Genomic DNA, 20741 nt, shown 5'->3' on the forward strand with positions numbered 1-20741 from the left:
ATCATGATCATGATCATTTTCATTCACCACCAGAACCACCATTATACCACAGCACCATTGATACTATCATCAGTGATTATATTTCAGTTGTAGGGAGAAATCACCAAAAAGTTTTCTAAATCATAAAAATGGTCCAATACATTTGTTGTCATCAGTTTCTTACTTGTTTCAAAACTTATTTTCAGTACGTGTAACCTTTTCCTGAAGAGTGAAAAAAAAATCTGGCTGGAAAATACGTCGGCATCCTATCGAATATTCTGTTGACTTCAGATATGGTCTACATACAGTACACATATGGCCAATTACATGCAAATAACACGTTTTTAATTATGTTATTAATGTACTTTTATGGCCCTAGCCAAGGTCACGCGAAGAGCGGGATGTGTGATTCTGTAGAGCGCCAGGGCGCTAATGGAACATCATTCAATTAACAATCATTTATTGGCGAGAATTTTACAATCACTCTGTCTTCTTCCCAGCGCTGCCTGGCTGCGACCGGACTTTGTCCACACTGCTTGAAAGTGGGAGGTGGCATGTCAGTGTCCGGCGATGAACTTGTTGAATTCAGGTCCTAGCATTGGCTGTGGTCAGTGATGCGGCCCCGTCGCAGGAGGATGCAGCGGCTGTGCGTCTCCGCAGCCTGGCATGGCTATGCGTGTCCGGCAGAACCTCAGCGCTCTCGATGAGTGAATCTGCGCTTAGGCTCAGTCCCAGGAATCTGCATGCCCCTGTGGTCGGCTGTTGAGATGGCGTGTAGGTAAAAAAAAACAAAAACAAAAAAAAAAAAAACAGCAGAAACATGAAGGACAGCCTGAGCGACAGTCCCAGCATGCAGCCGGTGATAAGGTACTTGTACTGCCCCAGTAGTGATCACACAGGTGCCCAGTGGGTCAGTTGAACAGCTTGCAGACGGTCAGAACGGTCGTTCACCCACCGAACATCAGCCCGGCCCGCATCTTAAGTCACTAACCGTTGTGCCCTGCAGGATTGCAGCTTGCAGATCAGAAGTCGCCTCCATTGCTGGGCGGCTGTGGGTTTGCAGCAGTGGACTCAAAGTCGCCGGCAGGTTGTAGACGCTTGTTGAATTCACCAGAGCATCCTGAAACTTAATACAGCTCCGTCTGTATCCGTAGTGCAGATGGAATGACCTAACTCTGAGAATGAGCTTGTGCTCTCGTTTCCTGAGCCTGACTGCGCTCTCCGCTGCTCTGGTGTTTAACTTCAGGATTACAGAGTGTTCCTTTACGCAAAGTTTGCATCCAGAAAGGTATTCTTATGACATCCCTAGGTGAAGTTACTACAAGTAGCCTTGTTACAGGTGGAGCGTTCTATTTGCTCCACACTGTAGTCAAAGTGCTGAATCAGTTCCTCTTGGCTTCTCTGTCGCATAGTCTGATGAAACGAGCTCCCAGCTTGTTTGTACTTTCGGCTTCCCATGTTGACTTTCGGTTACTACACCGTTGCGTAGCCGGCAGATGCGCCCCACTTAGCGGTGTCTCTGTCGGTTCTTAACAAAATTTTATTTCTGCTCTTACTTGCTTTTAACTGTGAAACAGTGTTATCTGAGGGGGACAGTTTAAATCTCCCAGGAAGTTTCATTTTTCTTACCTGAGACATAACTAGGATTTTTCTTCGTATTTAACGCTGCGTGTTTGATTCATGTTTGTCCGTTCTATGTTAGTCGGCAAATTCTTGTTAATGACCATGAAACTAAAACTGTCCAAAACGAGATACAAGTATTAGATGAAGTTACAGCCTGAATTGAAACGCCTTAGTTTAGTTAATAAATGCTCATTCATTTTTTAAGGTTAAATGTCAGTGGTGTCTGCTTGTTACAGATACATCGAAAGATATCCAGATCGAGTAGATATGCTACTCACGCTGATGGAATTTTGGTCCCGACTTCACTCACTGAATGAGAACATCAGCGAACTGCTGCATGAATTGCGCCGTGAAAATGCCCGGATGGCAGCGGAGGCTGCCGCCGTGGATGCTGCCGCTGCGAATGGGGGCCCCATTGTAGAGTTCCCTCCGGATACCGACGACAAGCCGGAGGAGAAGCACCAGCAGTCGGAGGAGGACGACACAGAGGAGGGCGCCACCGGCGGCCAGCCCCGCTAGTCAGGTCAGTCCGCACATCCCTTCTTCTGTTGTGCCCCTCACTCCGCACACTATTTTCAAGTACATCTCCAGGCTAGTTCATCCTATTCAAGCCTCTTCATCTATGCACAGCTACTGCAACCAACATCAATTTAAATCTCCTTGCTGTAGTCAGTCTTTGATCTCCTCCTATAATTTTAACCCCCCCCCCCCCCCTACCCCACCCAGACTTCCCTCTATGAACAAACTGATGACTACTTGTTGCCGCAGGATGTGTTCCATTTACATCTACATCTACATGGATACTCTGCAAATCACATTCAAGTGCCTGGCAGAGGGTTCATCGAACCACCTTCACAATTCTCTATTATTCCAATCTCGTATAGCGCGCGGAAAGAATGGACACCTATATCTTTCCGTAGGAGCTCTGATTTCCCTTATTTTATCGTGGTGATCGTTCCTCACTATGTAGGTCGGTGTCAACAAAATATTTTCGCATTCGGAGGAGAAAGTTGGTGATTGGAATTTCGTGAGAAGATTCCGTCGCAACGAAAAACGCCTTTCTTTTAATGATTTCCAGCCCAAATTCTGTATCATTTCTGTAACAGTATCTCCCATATTTCATTATAATACGAAACGTGTTGCCTTTCTTTTAACTTTTTCGATGTACTCCGTCAGTCCTATCTGGTAAGGATTCCACACGGCGCAGCAGTATTCTAAAAGAGGACGGACAAGCGTAGTGTAGGCAGTCTCCTTAGTAGGTCTGTTACATTTTCTAAGTATCCTGCCAATAAAACACAGTCTTTGGTTAGCCTTCCCCACAACATTTTCTATGTGTTCCTTCCAATTTAAGTTGTTCGTAATTATAATACCTAGGTATTTAGTTGAATTTACGGCTTTTAGATTAGACTGATTTATCGTGTAACCGAAGTTTAACGAGTTCCTTTTAGCAATCATGTGGATGACCTCACACCTTTCGTTATATAGGGTCAACTGCCACTTTCGCACCATTCAGATATCTTTTCTAAATCGTTTTGCAGTTTGTTTTGATCTTCTGATGACTTTATTAGTCGATGAACGACAGCGTCATCTGCAAACAACCTAAGGCGGCTGCTCAGATTGTCTCCAAAATCGTTTATATAGAAAAGGAACAGCAAAGGGCCTATAACACTACCTTGGTGAACGCCAGAAATCACTTCTGTTTTACTCGATGACTTACCGTCAATTACTACGAACTGTGACGTCTTTGACAGTAAATCACAAATCCACTCACATAACTGAGACGATATTCCATAAGCACGCAATTTCACTACGAGCCGCTTGTTTGGTACAGTGTGAAAAGCCTTCTGGAAATCCAGAAATACGGAATCGATCTGAAATCTCTTGTGAATAGCACTCAACACTTCATCTGAATAAAGAGCTAGTTATGTTTCGCAGGAACGATGTTTTTCTAAACCCATGTTGACTGTGTGCCAATAGACCGTTTTCTTCGAAGTAATTCATAATGTTCGAACACAATATATGTTCTAAAATCCTGCTGCATATCTACGTTAACGATATGGGCCTGTAATTTAGTGGATTACTCCTACTACCTTTCTTGAATATTGGTGTGACCTGTGCAACTTTCCAGTCTTTGGGTACGGATCTTTCGTCGATTCAACGGTTGTATTTGATTGTTAAGTATGGAGCTAATGCATCAGCATACTCCGGAACGAACCTTATTGGTATACAGTCTGGACCAGAAGACTTGCTTTTATTAAGTGATTTAAGTTGCTTCACTACTCCGAGGATATTTACTTCTACGTTACTCATGTTGACAGCTGTTCTCGATTCGAATTACGGAATATTTACTTCGTCTTCTTTTGTGAAGGCATTTCGGAAGGCTGTGTTTGGTAACTCTGCTTTGACAGCGCTATCTTCAGGTCTACGCTTATATTATTAATTTGGAATAAGTGGAGATTGTCTCTTAGGGAGGCGCCAGGTGAATTTTTACCTGCTTTTTTGAATAGGTATATTTTTCGCTTATTTGTCGAGGATTTGGGGATTACATTCTTCAATCTCGCTTCGACAACTCTGTTTTCACTAATCCATGAATCGGTTTTGATGCTCGTTATTAACTCAGGATTATTTGTTGCAAAGAGCTCAAGTGTGTTTTCACAACCGTTAACTATTCGCGTGGGCTCATAAACTAACTGCTCGAAATAATTTTCAGAGAATGCGTTCAGCACAATTTCGGATGATATTTTATGCGTACCTCCGGAATTAAACATGTATTTTCGCCAACATATCGAGGGTAAATTAAAGTCACCACCAACTATTATCGTATGAGTCGAGTACGTGTTTGAAATCAAACTCAAGTTTTCTTTGAACCTTTCAGCAACTGTATAATCTGAATTGGGAGGTCGGTAAAAAGATCCAATTGTTATCTTATTCCGGTTGCCAACAATGACCTATGCCCATACTAACTCACAGGAATAATCTACTTCAAATTCGCGACAAGATAAACTACTTCTGACAGCAACAAACACGCCACCGCCAACCATGTTTAGCCTATCCTTTCGGAATACCGTTAGGTTCTTCGCAAAAATTTCGGCTGAGCTTATATCCGGCTTTAGCCAGCTTTCAGTGCCTATAACGATTTGAGCATCAGTGCTTTCTATTAGCGCCTGGAGCTCTGGTACTTTCCCAACACAGCTACGACAATTTACAACTGTTATACCAATGGTTCCTGAATCTACGTTCTTCCTGTGTTCAGCCTGCACCCTTTGTGATTGAAGCCCTTCTTGTGTTTTCACTCTAACCTAAAAAACCGCCCAGTCCACGTCACACAACCCCTGCTACCCGTGTAGCCGCTTCGTGCGTATACTGGACACCTGACCTATTCAACGGAAACCGAAACCCAACCACCCTTTGGCGCAAGTCGAGGAATCTGCAGCCTACACGGTCGCAGAACCCTCTGAGTCTCTGATTCAGACCCTCCACCCGGCTCTGTACCAGACGTCCGCAATCGGTCCTGTCGACTATGCTGCAAATGGTCAGCTCTGCTTTCATCTTGCAAGGAAGACTGGCAGCCTTTACCACTTCTGTTAACCGCTCGAAACCAGAGAGAATCTCTTCTGATCCAAAGTGACACACATCATTGGTACAGACGTGAGCAACCACCTGCAGTTGACTGCACCCTGTGCTCTTCATGGCATCCGGGAGGACCCTTTCCACATCTGGAATGCCTCCACCCGGTATGCACATGGAGTGCACATTGATTTTCTTACCCTTCTTGTCAGCCAAGTTCCTAAGGGGCCACATAACGCGCCCAATGTTGGAGCTCCCAACTACCAGTAATCCCACCCTCTGCGATTACCCGGATCTTGCAGGCTGAGTGTATCCTCTGAAACAGGACAGGCGACAGCATCTGGCTCAGCGACAGTGTCAGCCACAGACAGCATCTGGAACCTGTTTGTCAGACAAACTGGGGAGGCCTTACGTGCGGGCACCTGGGAAGTCTTTCGCCGCTTGCTTCGCCCCAGGGCGACCTCCCATTCGACCACAGGCGAAAGGTCAGCCTCAGTGCGAGCAGTAATTGGGTTGGCCACCGGCGAGGACCGATCGGAGGACTTTGACGTGCTGGACGTCCGTTGGATGCCCACGGCCGGCCCGCAACAGTGGTGCCCATCCACTGGACCATCAAGCCGTGTAACCGAAGCCATCACAGCCTGAAGCTGAGAGCGAAGTGTCACCAATTCGGCTCGCATCCGCACACAACAATCGCAGTCGCTGTCCATACTAAAGACCGTGGAAAACTAAACTATACAAATAAACGGAGTATCGGCACGTGCTGCGCAACTCTGCTCTAGACCCTGACGGAAAGGCACGAACTGTGTCTAGTAATACGCAGATATTCGAAAACCTAACTACCGAAGCACTCAGGTCAAACTAAATAATTTGCCCCTGATTAAGAACTTGTAATATGTCACAAAATCGTTTTATTTTCCGACGGAAACGAAAACGTGACAACTGTGGCTAGTTGATATTAAATTTACACGCAGAAACTCAAGAAACTAAACTATTAAAGCACACAGATGATACAATAAAATTCATTCCTGGTTAGGAACTCTTAAATGACACAAAAGCGGTTACTTCCCTGTTGCTGCGTCTGTCTCGGTCGGCTACTGCTGCCTGACTCAACCACTTCTTTGAATATAGTTGCACCATTAGTTATCCTATCTTTTCCCACATCCAACTAGGTGAATTTCGGGCTGGAACCCGAGTTGCACCTCAGACAGATGCTACGCAAACATTTAGAAACTTGAAAATTTACTCTAGACACAAACAGATGGGGTACACGAAGTTCCGCCCTGGAGGGAGTTGTGGTACCAGGAAGGGAATCCAGCCACCAACTGCCACTAACATTGCCAAAATCCATCTAAGGATGCCATCCTGTAGACACACTGGTGAAGGCAAGGAGGAAGAATAGTTATCCAATCTATCCATCTAATCTTTGGCGTTCTTCTATAACACCACATTTCAGATTTTCCTATTTTCTCGTCTGTTCTGTTAATCGTCCATGTTTCATTTCCATACAAGGCTACACTCCACACAAATATCTTCAGATGAGACATCGGTAATGGGTTGTTACTTCCGGAAGGTGTGGGCGATCGGTTCTCTGCTGGAAATCGATGGAGGTGAAGCCAATGTAGGCCACCAATCTGTTGTTAAAACTGCTTATTAACAATCATACATGAGTGCAGATCAGTGCTTCTAGAGCAGGCAGACAGTAGACGGTAGACGGCTACGAACCGGATGGTAGCCAGGCTAGAAAGGCGAGGCTAGCATGACTACCTGCGCAATGAACACGGAATTGCTGGCTGCAGAAAAGCGAGTGGCGGCGGCAGTTGCTGGGCTGTCTGGAACTCGTGGCTCGGGCTGGGGCATGTGGAGGTGGTGGCCGCCCCGGGATTAGGCAGTCAGACAGTGGTCGCAGCTTCGTGGCCTGCAGTCGACAAATATAGCTGCGTCGTAAGTACGTCAACGACTAGCACAGGCTGTACGTCATTGTAGGGCCCAGCTGTGCCGCTGTTGGACCTGGCCGTTGAAATACTGTGCCCTAGCGCTGAGTTTGCAGAAAAACTTCCGGGGTGGAGACTGATGAGCAGAGTCCGGCTATTATTAATGTGGCAGTCGTTCAAACTACCAAGGCTTACTGAAAGCTGTTCCATTCCCAGGTCATTGGCACGCGGACACGGCAGTACGTAAGTGTCGGTCTCTGCTGAACTGCAGTATCGGCAGGTGCGTTTTCCGGCGGGCAGACTGTAACTTGTGAGCTGGTTACGATTCTGGACTGATTTACATGCTACTAGAGCTTTAGGGCTCTACAGTTTCTAACATTTAAATTTATATATACATTTCTCATTTTCATAAATCCTTTTCTTGCTGTTGCCAGATTACATTTTATATCCTGTATACTTCGACCATCATCACTTATTATCCAACCCAAATTACAAAATTCATCTAGCACTTTTAGTGTCTCATTTCCTAATCTAATTCCGCCAACATCACCTGATATAATTCAACAATCATCCATTAGCATCATATTGCTTACTTTGACGCTCATCTGTTACCCTCTTTTCAAGACATTATCCACTTTATTCAACTCATTTTTCAAATACTCTGCTGTGTTTGAAACAATTACTATATCCTTACCAGCTCCTTAAAAAAGTTTTGTTTCTTATCCACCAACTTTAATTCATTTTCGAAATTTCTCCTTAAGTCCCTTTACTGCTTGTTTAACGTACAGGTTGAATAATATGGTGGCTAGGCAACAGACCTGTTTCAATCCATTGTCAGCTACTGCCTCCCTTTCACATTTGATTTACTTTTGTAAGTTGTCGCAGTCGAACTACGTTTCTCGAACTGTACATTTCACCATAATTGGTAAACTTCAATAGAAATGCCGTTATCAAGTCCCAACTGCAATCAGATATAGAAAAAAAGCTGAAGTCTAGGGAACATGAAGGAACAAACGAATATAAAAGAGCGAAAGACCAGACAGAAAACTATCTTACATGTAAGACTTACATCATGTGCGTAAGCATGTGTCTGCCGCACTGCGGCCCATGGAAGTGGCATCTTGAAAATGAGTGAAACTTATTGCACATACAAAACTATTTCATCTGAGAGAAAGTTTGATATACAACAAAACATCTATTATAAATAACACCTGGAATATTGACAATAGCAATAATAAGAATTATTATTATTGCTGTAATTATGCATTGCACAGGGTGACAATTATTGAACTATATGAAATAACATCGTCTTAACTGAACGGTTTGCTTTAGGACCTTCAAACTGCACGGTTGGCGGGGCATGATGGAAATTAGTATGAGCATGTGTATGGTTTGGTTCACTGACGAAACCCACCTCCATTTGGCTGCGTTCGTCAATAAGCAAAATTGGCGCGTTTGGGGGACTGAAAATCCGCTTTTCACGATCGAGAAGTCTCTTCGCCCTCAATGGGTGACTGTGTGGTATGCAATGTCCAGTCACGGAATAATCGGTGCGATATTCCTTGATGGCACAGTGGCTACCGAACGGTACGTGAAGGTCTGGAAGATGATTTCATCCCCATTATCCAAAGTGACCCTGATTTCGTCAAGATGTGGTTCATGCAAGACGGAGCTCGACCCCATCGAAACAAGAGAGTGTTTTATGTCCTGGAGGAGCAGTTTGGGGACCGCATTCAGGCCCTGGGGTACCCAGAGGACACTGGTATGGGCCTCAATTGGCCGCCATATTCTCCGGACCTGAACACATGTGAATCCTTTTGATGGGGCTGTATTAAAGACTAGGTGTACAGCAACAGCCCCAAAACCATTTCTGAGCTGAAAACAGACATTCGGGAGGTCATCTACAGCATCGATGTTCCGACACTTCACGGGGTCACGCAGAATTTCGCTGTTCGTCTGGGCCACATCATCGCCAATGATGGCAGGCATATCCAATATGTCGTAACCTAAATCCGAGTATCTGTAGTGACGTTCACATGTTGAATAAAGTGTGTGCACGCCGTAGCTTGTAACTAATTTACGTTTTTTCATATAGTTCAGTAATTGTCACCCTGTAGTTACTGGTGTTACTACAGTCCATCGCAAAGCTTTCTTTTACCGACTGCTACTATAAAATTTTACTTTGATTTTGTGTGTCTGCACTATGCTTTTGACAGCCTGTGTATCGCTTATCGAAGGCCTACATATCTCTTTCGATGGCGACCCAGATGTGCTCAGAAAGTTTGAGGTCTTTCCTTCGAGTTTTTCTCAAACCATTCTAACGCAGCTTACCCATTATATTCTTGCATATTGAGCGTATTAAGAAAAAAGAGTACTTTGACGCAAATAGCGGTTGCTTGTTACGAGACAACACTGCACCTAGCCAACACGCATTGTCGTCGTCTTATGTAGCAAACGGGATAATGGACTGAAACTTCCCAGCATATTAAAATTATGTGATGGACCGGGACACTAAATCGGAACCGCGCTTCTCGTGGAACATGTTATTACAGACTGATCTACCAGATAGGATTCGGATACGAAATAGAGAAGATTCACGAAAGAGCAGCGCGATTCGCCATGGGTTGGTTTAGTAAGCATGAAAGTGTCATCGAGATGCTCACCCAACTCCAGTGACAGGCACTACCCAAAACGGCGTCGTGCATCATGATACGGTTTGCTGTCAAAATTCTGACAGCGTAAGTTCGTAGAAAACTTCGACCAATTTGTTGTTTCCTCTTACGTGTATTTTGTGAAAGGACCAAGAAAGCAAAGTTAGAGAGATTGGAGTTCGCACGTAGTTTTTCCAACAAACATTTTTGCCGTACATCATTCACGATTGGAACAGGAAAGGGGGGAAGTGACAGTGGTATACAACTACTGTCCGCCACAAACCACATTCACAGTATATATGTAGATGTAGACCTCCTTCCATGCTTGGAGTCTGCATTCGGGGTGTTCCGACACACATGCCCTGTATATGCCTTGAGACGTGGAGCGGTCATAGGGACTCATGGCTTCTCTAACCATAGCAAGGAGATAGTTACGGATGGAATGGCTTCTCACTGATTTTTGTTGGCCAGCACTGAAATGATGAATGATTTACTGCAATTTGGCCCTCATATACTATGATACGATCTGGGACAGTCGAACACGACTCTTGTCATCAACATTTTGTTGACCATGGCGGTGTCAGTTTTTTTCTGAATCTAGGCACGATCTACATGATGGCGCCTGAAAAGCTCAGTGCCTACACGATCTCGGAGATAGTCTCCCATCGGTTGGACACTTGCTGTGTGGTCATGGTCAAATGCTTCCATGTTGAACATCTTGCTAACAGTGTGCTCGACTGTTACGCATATAACGAGAAAAAGGTCATAGGCAACAGTCATGTGACGCGCCTAAGTATTCCATTCGCTGTGGCTGCTGGAGCGTTTTCTTTCCGAGACGACATCGTCGTTGAAGAAATAATACCACGTATCTGTGTCGAATTGGCGTGTAAATGCAAAAGCGCGCACAGCACAGTATTATGCATACTACGCGTATCATCGTGTTGGAAAACGTCTCTTGTCTCAAAGCTTCAGTTAATGGAAGAGAACACCGTTTCAGAAGGCAATCTTTTCACCGAGAAAGAAATCGGTGCGCAACTGAAAGTGGCGATGTGTTTTGGAGAGCGGTTGACAACTACCATCCATTGCACCAATCGTCCATCTTGTGCAGGTCTACATTTCAGTATTGTTTTCTGGCTTTGCTACCTCGCTATAGGCAACAGCATTATCAGCGAATAGCTTCACCGAGCTTCCGGCACTCCATTTGCTCGGTATTTCATTCTTTTGTAATAATGCAGAATTTACACCTTTTTTTTATATTGTCTGACTTACGTGGTATCTTTTCAGCTACATTTTCATAGTGAAGAATTGAAAACTAGTCACCCCCGTGGCCAACAGAAGGTATGCCAGCTGACCGAAGTAGGAAATATCGGAAAAGGCATCCACGCGGTATTGTTTCTTCAACGACGATATGAGGAAAACATGGAATGGTTTTAACTTCACGTGTTTCATTCACCACTCATCTGAACCTTCAGGAAGAAGATTTTACTCAGTTTTATCAGTGACTGACTCACACATGCGTCCATTATTTTTCTGAATGTCCAGTCAATGACATTTTGAATGTCTACCGGCATTTGAAGATTAGATTAGAGATTAGATTAGTTTTTCGTTCCATAGATCCGTGCTGAGGAGATCCTCGTGGATGTGGAACATGTCAATTTTTTTTATTTTTTAAAATTTTTTGAAAGCTGAAATAACAATACAAAGCTCACTGCAGAACGATTCTACTGTCGCCAACGTACTTTTCGTGCAAGATCCACGAAGACAAGATAAGAGAATTTAGGGCTGGCGCGGAGACTTATACGCAGACATTAGTTTTTCCCACCTTCTGTTTGTGAGTGGAACAGGAAAGGAAGTAAGTAGGAGTAGTACTAGGTACTCTCCACCATGTACCATACCATGACTTGCGGATTATGTATGTACATGTAAAGTCTTAGCTTTGGCTATTTTTTGTGTTCGTGTTTCAAAAAAATTGTATGCAAGACACTGTATGAATAATTTGGATATGCATGTTGTATGGGTCATACACGTTAGTGCAATGGAAAGGGGGTTGGAATGTGATTTGATATTCATTAACGTTTTACAATCAGTGATTATGGTTAAAGTATTCTAAACGCAGCATCTAGGGTAGTACTAAAATGGACGTTTAACAACTTCACTCATGAGTAAGTCAACCTAATCATTCTTGCCCTCCCAATATTTCTAAACAGAATGAACCCGAAATCCATCTAAAAAATTTCGGAGGTCGTTCAGGGATTTTTTTCTGTGTATTTTGGTATAAGGGACTTGTGATCTTCGATGGATGACTGCAGAGTACTAATGTAATTACGAGTTATTCGTTTTGATACCTCAGTTTGCTTTATTACCTGTGAAAATACCTTCACAACATTGAAAAAGCCTATAATGAGTAATCACCAAAGTAAACAACAAAAACACTGATTAATATGACAGGCTATAGGTACAGATACAAAAGAACTGTGATTTGTTTGCCGTCGCTGCGCGAACAGTTCGGCATAGCGTCGTAGTACTGTCTTTCCATTTCATTCAGTGAACACATGCGCGAGGTGCATACTGGCCAACTCCCAGGCAGTAAACCCATTCGTACTGCTGAATATCACTGTTAACGTACAATTAAAAGTAACCAAAGGTACAGTAAAAGAAACCCGAAGCAGAGCCGAGCAGTACTGAATGAGAGCTTGAGAGCAAAGATGAAAGTGAGTATTCCTGTTGTCGGCCGCTAGTGTTGTGAGTGAATGCAATACATTTGCTTCTAAACAAGACACGCAGTACATACCTTCAACATTTGCACTGTTTTCCAGATTGTTTCAGTACAGTATCAATTCAAAGATGAATGGGTTCAATAAATCAAACGGAGTGCAATTACGCCAACGGAGACAACGAGTCCCTTATATCGAAAGTTTGTCAGTAAAGTTCGGGTTCACTTTGTATTCCAGTGGAGGTGGTACAAAGGTAACACACTTGACTAGCTTTCAGATGGACGTCGGCTCAAACCTCCATCCGGTTAATCAGACTGGGTTAGCAGTGTTTTCCCAGAATCGCTCAGGACAAATTCCCGGATTGTTCTCGTCAGAAGAACACGTCGGAGTTCCTTTTCTATCCCCCTCCATTGAGAGCTTCCGCTCCTCCTGTAATGACCTTCCTGTCAACAGAATGTTAAACCCTAACATGCAACACTTTATTTTAAGAATAAAATATTCAGCAGTCTACATACATGTTATGATTTTATGACGTCATGTGCTTCCCATAACAATGAAAGTTATAATAACAGCACATATCGGGCACGGATGTCATTCTTCATAAGCACGTGGCCAAAAAGTTAGTTATCCACATGAGACTTCACACTAATACCGAGTAACGCCGCCTCTAGTCTTGATAGTGGCCTCAATTCGACAAGGAAATCAGTATGGAAGTATCCTCGGAAATGCCATATCAAGATGAAGACTCTCCTACCTGATTATACAGGGTGGTCAGAAACAGTCTGAAAAGCTTGTAAGGGCGTTGCAGGGTAGGCTGTGCTGAGAAATAATCGTTAAAAAAAATTCGATGCGTTGCGCTGTTTCCGATTTAATTAGTATACAAATTAGCCAATCAGTTCGCTGCACTCGCAAATCTAAGCAGCCTGCCAGAGGCTGTGTTGCCAAACATGTTCTTCCTTTGGTTAGTCAAAAAAATAAAAAATAAAAAAAAATAAAACAAAAAAAATGCGGGAAACCATTGGACGGTAGAGAGTTCGGTACTTGCTACAGTTCAAAGTTCAGTTTTTGTATCGCTATCTAAGTAGGTTTGAGGAAACCAAACGAAAAACACGTTTTTTATCACCGACTCTGACAGGCTGCTTGAATCTGCACGAGCAATGACTTGATTGCCTAGCTTCAGTGTTAATTAAATCAGAAGCGGCGCAGCGTATCAAAATTTTTTTGTTAACAGTTGTTTCTTAGCACAACCTACCTTGCAACACCCTTACAAGCTTTTCATACTGTTTCTGACCACCCTGTATACTGTTGAGCTACTGTACTGCAGGGATACGGAATGCTACGTTTCACTCACTGTTCCAAATATTTCCAGACGCTATTTTGTCGAAAGTCGACATGTTGAGAAACGTGGCTGTTGTACTTAAGGTTTATAATTTATATAAAGAACAGCTACCAGCCACATGTATGGTTTAAAAAGGTTTTTACTGTGAACTTGAAGTAGGATGTTTATTTCAACATTTTCGGTGAACAAAGGCTGCCCTTTCTTCTACATCTTCATGATGAGTATTCAATGGACACTCCTATCATTCAGAGGTGTTCACAGGGCTGCAAGCATACGCTTCTGGTTTAATGATGTAATGAACCTTACTTCCTCGGAACTTTCGTAGGTTAATCTAAATGTTCGATTCTGTATAAAGTGAGGCCAGACTTGGGTTAATTTTCTTACTTAACTTATACACTCCTGGAAATGGAAAAAAGAACACATTGACACCGGTGTGTCAGACCCACCATACTTGCTCCGGACACTGCAAGAGGGCTGTACAAGCAATGATCACACGCACGGCACAGCGGACACACCAGGAACCGCGGTGTTGGCCGTCGAATGGCGCTAGCTGCGCAGCATTTGTGCACCGCCGCCGTCAGTGTCAGCCAGTTTGCCGTGGCATACGGAGCTCCATCGTAGTCTTTAACACTGGTAGCATGCCGCGACAGCGTGGACGTGAACCGTATGTACAGTTGACGGACTTTGAGCGAGGGCGTATAGTGGGCATGCGGGAGGCCGGGTGGACGTACCGCTGAATTGCTCAACACGTGGGGCGTGAGGTCTCCACAGTACATCGATGTTGTCGCCAGTGGTCGGCGGAAGGTGCACGTGCCCGTCGACCTGGGACCGGACCGCAGCGACGCACGGATGCACGCCAAGACCGTAGGATCCTACGCAGTGCCGTAGGGGACCGCACCGCCACTTCCCAGAAAATTAGGGACACTGTTGCCCCTGGGGTATCGGCGAGGACCATTCGCAACCGTCTCCATAAAGCTGGGCTACGGTCCCGCACACCGTTAGGCCGTCTGTCCCTAATTTGCTGGGAAGTGGCGGTGCGGTCCCCTACGGCACTGCGTAGGATCCTACGGTCTTGGCGTGCATCCGTGCGTCGCTGCGGTCCGGTCCCAGGTCGACGGGCACGTGCACCTTCCGCCGACCACTGGCGACAACATCGATGTACTGTGGCGACCTCACGCCCCACGTGTTGAGCAATTCAGCGGTACGTCCACCCGGCCTCCCGCATGCCCACTATACGCCCTCGCTCAAAGTCCGTCAACTGTACATACGGTTCACGTCCACGCTGTCGCGGCATGCTACCAGTGTTAAAGACTACGATGGAGCTCCGTATGCCACGGCAAACTGGCTGACACTGACGGCGGCGGTGCACAAATGCTGCGCAGCTAGCGCCATTCGACGGCCAACACCGCGGTTCCTGGTGTGTCCGCTGTGCCGTGCGTGTGATCATTGCTTGTACAGCCCTCTTGCAGTGTCCGGAGCAAGTATGGTGGGTCTGACACACCGGTGTCAATGTGTTCTTTTTTCCATTTCCAGGAGTGTATAAGTTAAGTAAGAAAATTAACCCAAGTCTGGCCTCACTTTATACAGAATCGAACATTTAGATTAACCTACGAAAGTTCCGAGGAAGTAAGGTTCATTACATCATTAAACCAGAAGCGTATGCTTGCAGCCCTGTGAACACCTCTGAATGATAGGAGTGTCCATTGAATACTCATCATGAAGATGTAGAAGAAAGGGCAGCCTTTGTTCACCGAAAATGTTGAAATAAACATCCTACTTCATGTTCACCGTAAAATGTTGGAGCGGACACTAGACACAGCACGGGAAACACCTCAAAAACTTCACAGAACAACCTCCGGCCTGAACTACAACCTCAACACACTGCGTGTTAAACACCTCACAATGCCGTTGGTACGCTTGACAACTCGCATCATTTGAAAAGAGGCAAAATCGCGACTCGTCGCACCCACACTACATGCCTCCGGTCAGTTACCTAAGGTCCTTTCACATTGTTGTTTGGCACATCGAACACGGGCAGTTGTAAATGTTTCTGCGAGCTACCTGACTACAAAATTCCATTTTACGCAGTTCTCTGTGCAATGATCGCTCGGGAAGTAGCTCAGAGGGGCCTGCATTCATTAATAGCAGCAATTCCTTTCTGGTTTGAAACTGATTATCACTGACAATGTCTGATAATCGTCTTCGGTCTCTAGCTGCTAAGATCTTTAAACGACTACCGGCTGCGATTGGCACCCTCTTCCGTGTCGACACATTGCACAGTCCGTGTTTATACACCAACAAATCGGGCAATTTCATTCACGGTGTTATCACGGGCACGTCCAAACGCGATAGCCATTCTGTCACGCCTCCCACGTCTGCGCCGATAATGAACAACCGACTAGCATGTACACTCACGTTAACTGTCATTACTTAAATCAGCAGTGACGTTTGACATGGCTGCCTAGTAGCACTCTTATACTATGTACAGCTCTCCAGAGTGACCAATGCACTCTGTTAACGGGGTGACTATTATCTTGTCTGGCGAGCTTATCTGCTTTGTTACCCTTTGGACTGAAGAAAATAATATTTCTGCGTTTCTTCTTTTGTAGTACAGTATTTCACTTTTGCAGCAAATGTACTCTATGCGCCGTCCGCTGTGGCCGAGCGGTTCTAGGCGCGTCAGTCTGGGACCGCGCGACTGTTACGGACGCAGGTTCGAATCCTGCCTCGGGCATGGATGTGTGTGATGTCCTTAGGTTAGTTAGGTTTAAGTAGTTCTAAGTCTAGGGGACTGATGACCTCAGATGTTAAGTCCCATAGTGCTCAGAGCCATTTGAACCATTTTTTTTGTGAAGTCCCATAGTGCTCAGAGCCATTTGAACCATTTGTACTCTATGATAAACGAAACGTGTTTACTCTTGTTTACACAGGGCAGCTGGAGCCACGTGGGAAAGGCGATTTGTGCGCAGCGACTTCTTGGCCATCCACCTAACGGCAACACAGCAAGGCAGCTCACAGGAAGAGTCGAGCTATTTTAATTTTGAAAATGGATTATGCAAAGTTGACTTTTGTTACTCATTGTTAGAGAAATAAATATTTGAGTTTCTAAGAACTGACACTTTTTTCAGTTAGTTATTCATAGATTCACCTAATCTGTGTGCTGTATTAAAACGTTTTACCAATCGTTCGTATAAATTTCCATCTAATATATTCATGGATGTCAACAAGAATCCTGTCCTTTTCGTGTCCCATGAAAAGTTTGAAATTTCGTACCGTTGAAATGCGACAGTTATGGAAGTTGTACTTGTCGTGGTTTAGAAACGCGTGGGGTTGACTGAATTTCACTCATGTACGTCATAATCGTAGCCCTGTGTGCCTATCGGCTAAGTCATGTTCAAACAATGGGCCGGACACAATAAATAAGACGATACTTCCGTATTTTGTGCCCAGCAGATAACTATGATAAATACATTCTGAATACACAACAGGCATGTGGGGAAGGGAGCTGACGACAAGAGCAGTGCAATACTTCGTCTATTTATCAATTTTCCTTTCACAAAACCACCCTTTCCTTAACTCAGGACACGTTCTGAATCTCAGCTTAATGTATGTTCTTTGGAGTCTCAAATAGCATGGATTTGTGACAGAGAGTTCGGATTACTAGGATACTACAAATCACCGGCAGATTCATTAACCACGAGTTGAGTTTTATACATCTATTACCATTCGTCACAAAACATGAAAATAATCACGGGGTTTAGATCTAACATAAATTAACACAAAGACAATAAAAATACCATTCCATTCTGATCCCTAAGTGAACGACTGTTTGTAAAATACGAGGAACACAACAAATCATATTATCCAGCACAATCCGTTGTTTAAGGATTAGAAAGCGATACAGGAAAACGGAAATGGATAATCTTCATTTATTCATTTATGGATACATACAAGGCTCCAACAACACCAATCGTACCATCCACTAGCTTATTCAGACGCAGAGAGTGAGTGGAAGTATCAGGGCCATGTGTCTGGCTGTGATAGACATATCTACGATAATCATTCAAAGTAGTACAAATACACTGACGGAAAAAAAATCACAACACCAAGAAGGAGTTGTGCGACATAAACGAAAGTTGGTAGATTTGTTTCTACATCTGAAAGATGACGTTTATTCATATTTCGCGCCAGTCGCATAAGAATGGAGGATGCAAATCATGTTTACTTTAAATAAACTCTGTAATGGTCGTGAGCGTTAGTTACCTTCTAGACTGGACGTGGTGAGTTGATGTTAGTCAAGAATGCCTTTAAGGCGACAAAGACGCCATTATAAACACCTCACTGATTTGAAGCCGGCCGGAGTGGCCGAGCGGTTCTAGGCGCTACAGTCTGGATCCGCGCGACCGCTACGATCGCAGGTTCGAATCCTGCCTCGGGCATGGATGTGTGTGATGTCCTTAGATTAGCTAGGTTTAAGTAGTTCTAAGTTCTAGGGGACTGATGACCTCAGCAGTTAAGTCCCATAGTGCTCAGAGCCATTTTTTTGGAACTAATTTGAACGGGGTCGTTTAATAGGGCTACGAGAAGCGGATGTTCCTTCTGTGATACTGCAGAAAGACTTGACAGAAATATACCCACTGTACATAATCACTGGCAGCGGTGGTCACGATAATGTACGGTACAAGAAGACCGGGCTCCGGACGGCCAACTGGCACTACCGAATACTCGGCGTATGGCTCTGGCACACCGTACTGCGTCTGCAGTTGGCACCACAGTGACACAACGAACTGTTACAAATCGGTTACTTCAGGGCCTCCTAGCAAGACGCCCTGTAGCGTGCATTTTACTGACGTCGAAAGAACCGCCATTTGCGACTTCATTTGTGTCTAGCGAGAGCTCATTGGAGGGTAGGGTGGAGGTCTGTTGTGTTTTCTGATGAAAGCTGGTCGCGTGCCGGTGGCAGTGATAGCCGTGTGCTGGTTAGAAGGAGGCCAGCTGAAGGCCTGCAACCAACTGTCCGCAGCCTAGACACATTCGACATACACCTGGAGCTTTGGTCTGAAGTGCCATTTAGTGTGTATGACAGCAGGAGCACTCTCGAGGTTATCCCACGCACCCTGACTGCAAATTTGTACGTCAGCCTGGTGATTCGACCCATTGTGCTGCCATTCGTGAACAGCAACCAGGAGACGTTTTCCAAACAGGATGGCTCTCGTCCACATACCGCTATTGAAGCCCAACATGCTCTACAGGGTGTCGACATGTTGCCTTGGCCTCCTCGATCACCAAATCTGCCTCCAGTTGAGCACACGTGGGACATCATCGGACGATAACTCCAGCATCATCCAAAACCAGCATTAACCAGCTCTGATTGACCACCAAGTGCAACTGGCTAGGAACTCCATCCCACAAACTGAAATCCCGGACCTGTACAACACAATGCACGCACGTTTTCATGCATGCATTCGACATTCTGTCGGCTACACCGGTTATTAAAGTACCAGCGTTTCACATTTTCAGTGGCTGATCTCTCGCTTATATTAACCTGTGATCTTGGAATGTTAATCATTTAAGTATATTAGCTAGACAAATGTCTTTCCGAAATTTCATTATTCTACATAGATTATTTTTGGTGTTTAGATTTTTTCCGTCAGTGTATATAGAAATAGGTAACCAATACGAATTTACCACATGTGTAGGTAGCCACTGTGTTCAAAATTAATCACTCTCATATACTATTTGTATTGGGATTTGGTGGTAATCAGGATCAATGCACTTCGTCGGCTTTAGGTTAGAATTTAGGCCAACAAATTAAAAAACGCCCAAAATAATATAAATTCGATCTGCATATGGGTATTCGTTAAGCTCAGGGGTTTGAGTTCTGTCGTTTGAGCTATGTCATGCGCCGTGCATCCTAAGGTAATGGCCACACGATCAGCTAAAGATCAGACTTTACGCAAAATCTCTTACGTTCAAAATCTGTGAAAAAAATTAAAATTCCACTTGCATGTGAATATTCAATACGCTCAGGTCCAAACTTTTAGGCTAGGCGACGGTTCAATGGTCTTTAAGTAGTGGCCACATGATCAGCTGAAGACCAGAATCAAGGTAGAGTCCAATACATTCATAACCTGCTAATAGTGTATAAATAAAATTTCCACATGTATGTGGGTATTCATCACACTCAGGGCTTTAAGTTCTGTATTTTAAGCTAGGCCATGCACCAGTAATCTTTAAGTAACGGCCACATGAAGGGCTGATGGTCAGAATATAGTCAGTCACAAAGCAATCTCTATCAAAAGCCACGAAAATACACTGCTCAGAACTTCGCACGTTAACTAAAAAAAAAGATAGCAAGACACTGCAATTAGAGCTGTTGATGATACTTTAACAACACACTAGCAAGAACACATGTGTAACGGCTTCCATAATGACACAAAGTGAATTTTACAATGTTACATTTACCACATCAATCGAAAGAAAAAAAAATTAAGAATTGTAAGGGATCGCGAAACGTTTGATTAACTTCTACAAAAAAATGAAAGGAATTGCTTGTATCTTCAGTTTAAACTAAATCCACCGAATACACGCGCAGTAGAAGGATCTCCATACTTCCCCTGTCCGAGAGCGACCATCCCGCACGAAGTGGTGGGAGTGCTGTCCATTTCCATTTTTGCACCTAAGTCATGCAAAAACAGACTTCCACCCCAAGCCACCGACCAACCTCTCTTGTTTCAGCACTCCCCATCTACAAATGAAGTTGGCATTATCATTTCACCACTCTGTGAGAACTGTAGTCATGCTGGAGCGAACTTCAAAATACTCACATTTTTCTTATTTACTCACTCACACAGGGTGAAGCGGTAAACTTAATGGACTGTGAAAGGAACAATAAATAAACACAAATGTTCTTCTCTGCTCTAGTGGCTATGTG

General features: G+C 44.3%; 1 protein-coding gene across 2 annotated transcripts in view; it reads left to right on the forward strand.

The window, feature by feature from the left end:
- Positions 1-16913, forward strand: part of LOC126469570 (uncharacterized) — a 187345-nt gene extending 170432 nt beyond the window's left edge. Inside the window, exons 2-3 of one of the 2 annotated variants that reach the window (XM_050096688.1) lie at positions 1839-2125; positions 16738-16904. In XM_050096688.1, coding sequence (XP_049952645.1) covers positions 1839-2121 — 283 coding nt within the window. In that variant the 3' untranslated portion in view covers positions 2122-2125; positions 16738-16904. Of the gene's footprint in view, positions 1-1838; positions 2126-16737 lie in introns of both variants that reach the window. The other variant, XM_050096687.1, reaches the window with a different exon arrangement.
- Positions 16914-20741: the final 3828 nt, after the last annotated feature.

This window comes from Schistocerca serialis, chromosome 3 (genome assembly GCF_023864345.2).
Source record: "Schistocerca serialis cubense isolate TAMUIC-IGC-003099 chromosome 3, iqSchSeri2.2, whole genome shotgun sequence".
Lineage (NCBI taxonomy): Eukaryota > Metazoa > Arthropoda > Insecta > Orthoptera > Acrididae > Schistocerca > Schistocerca serialis.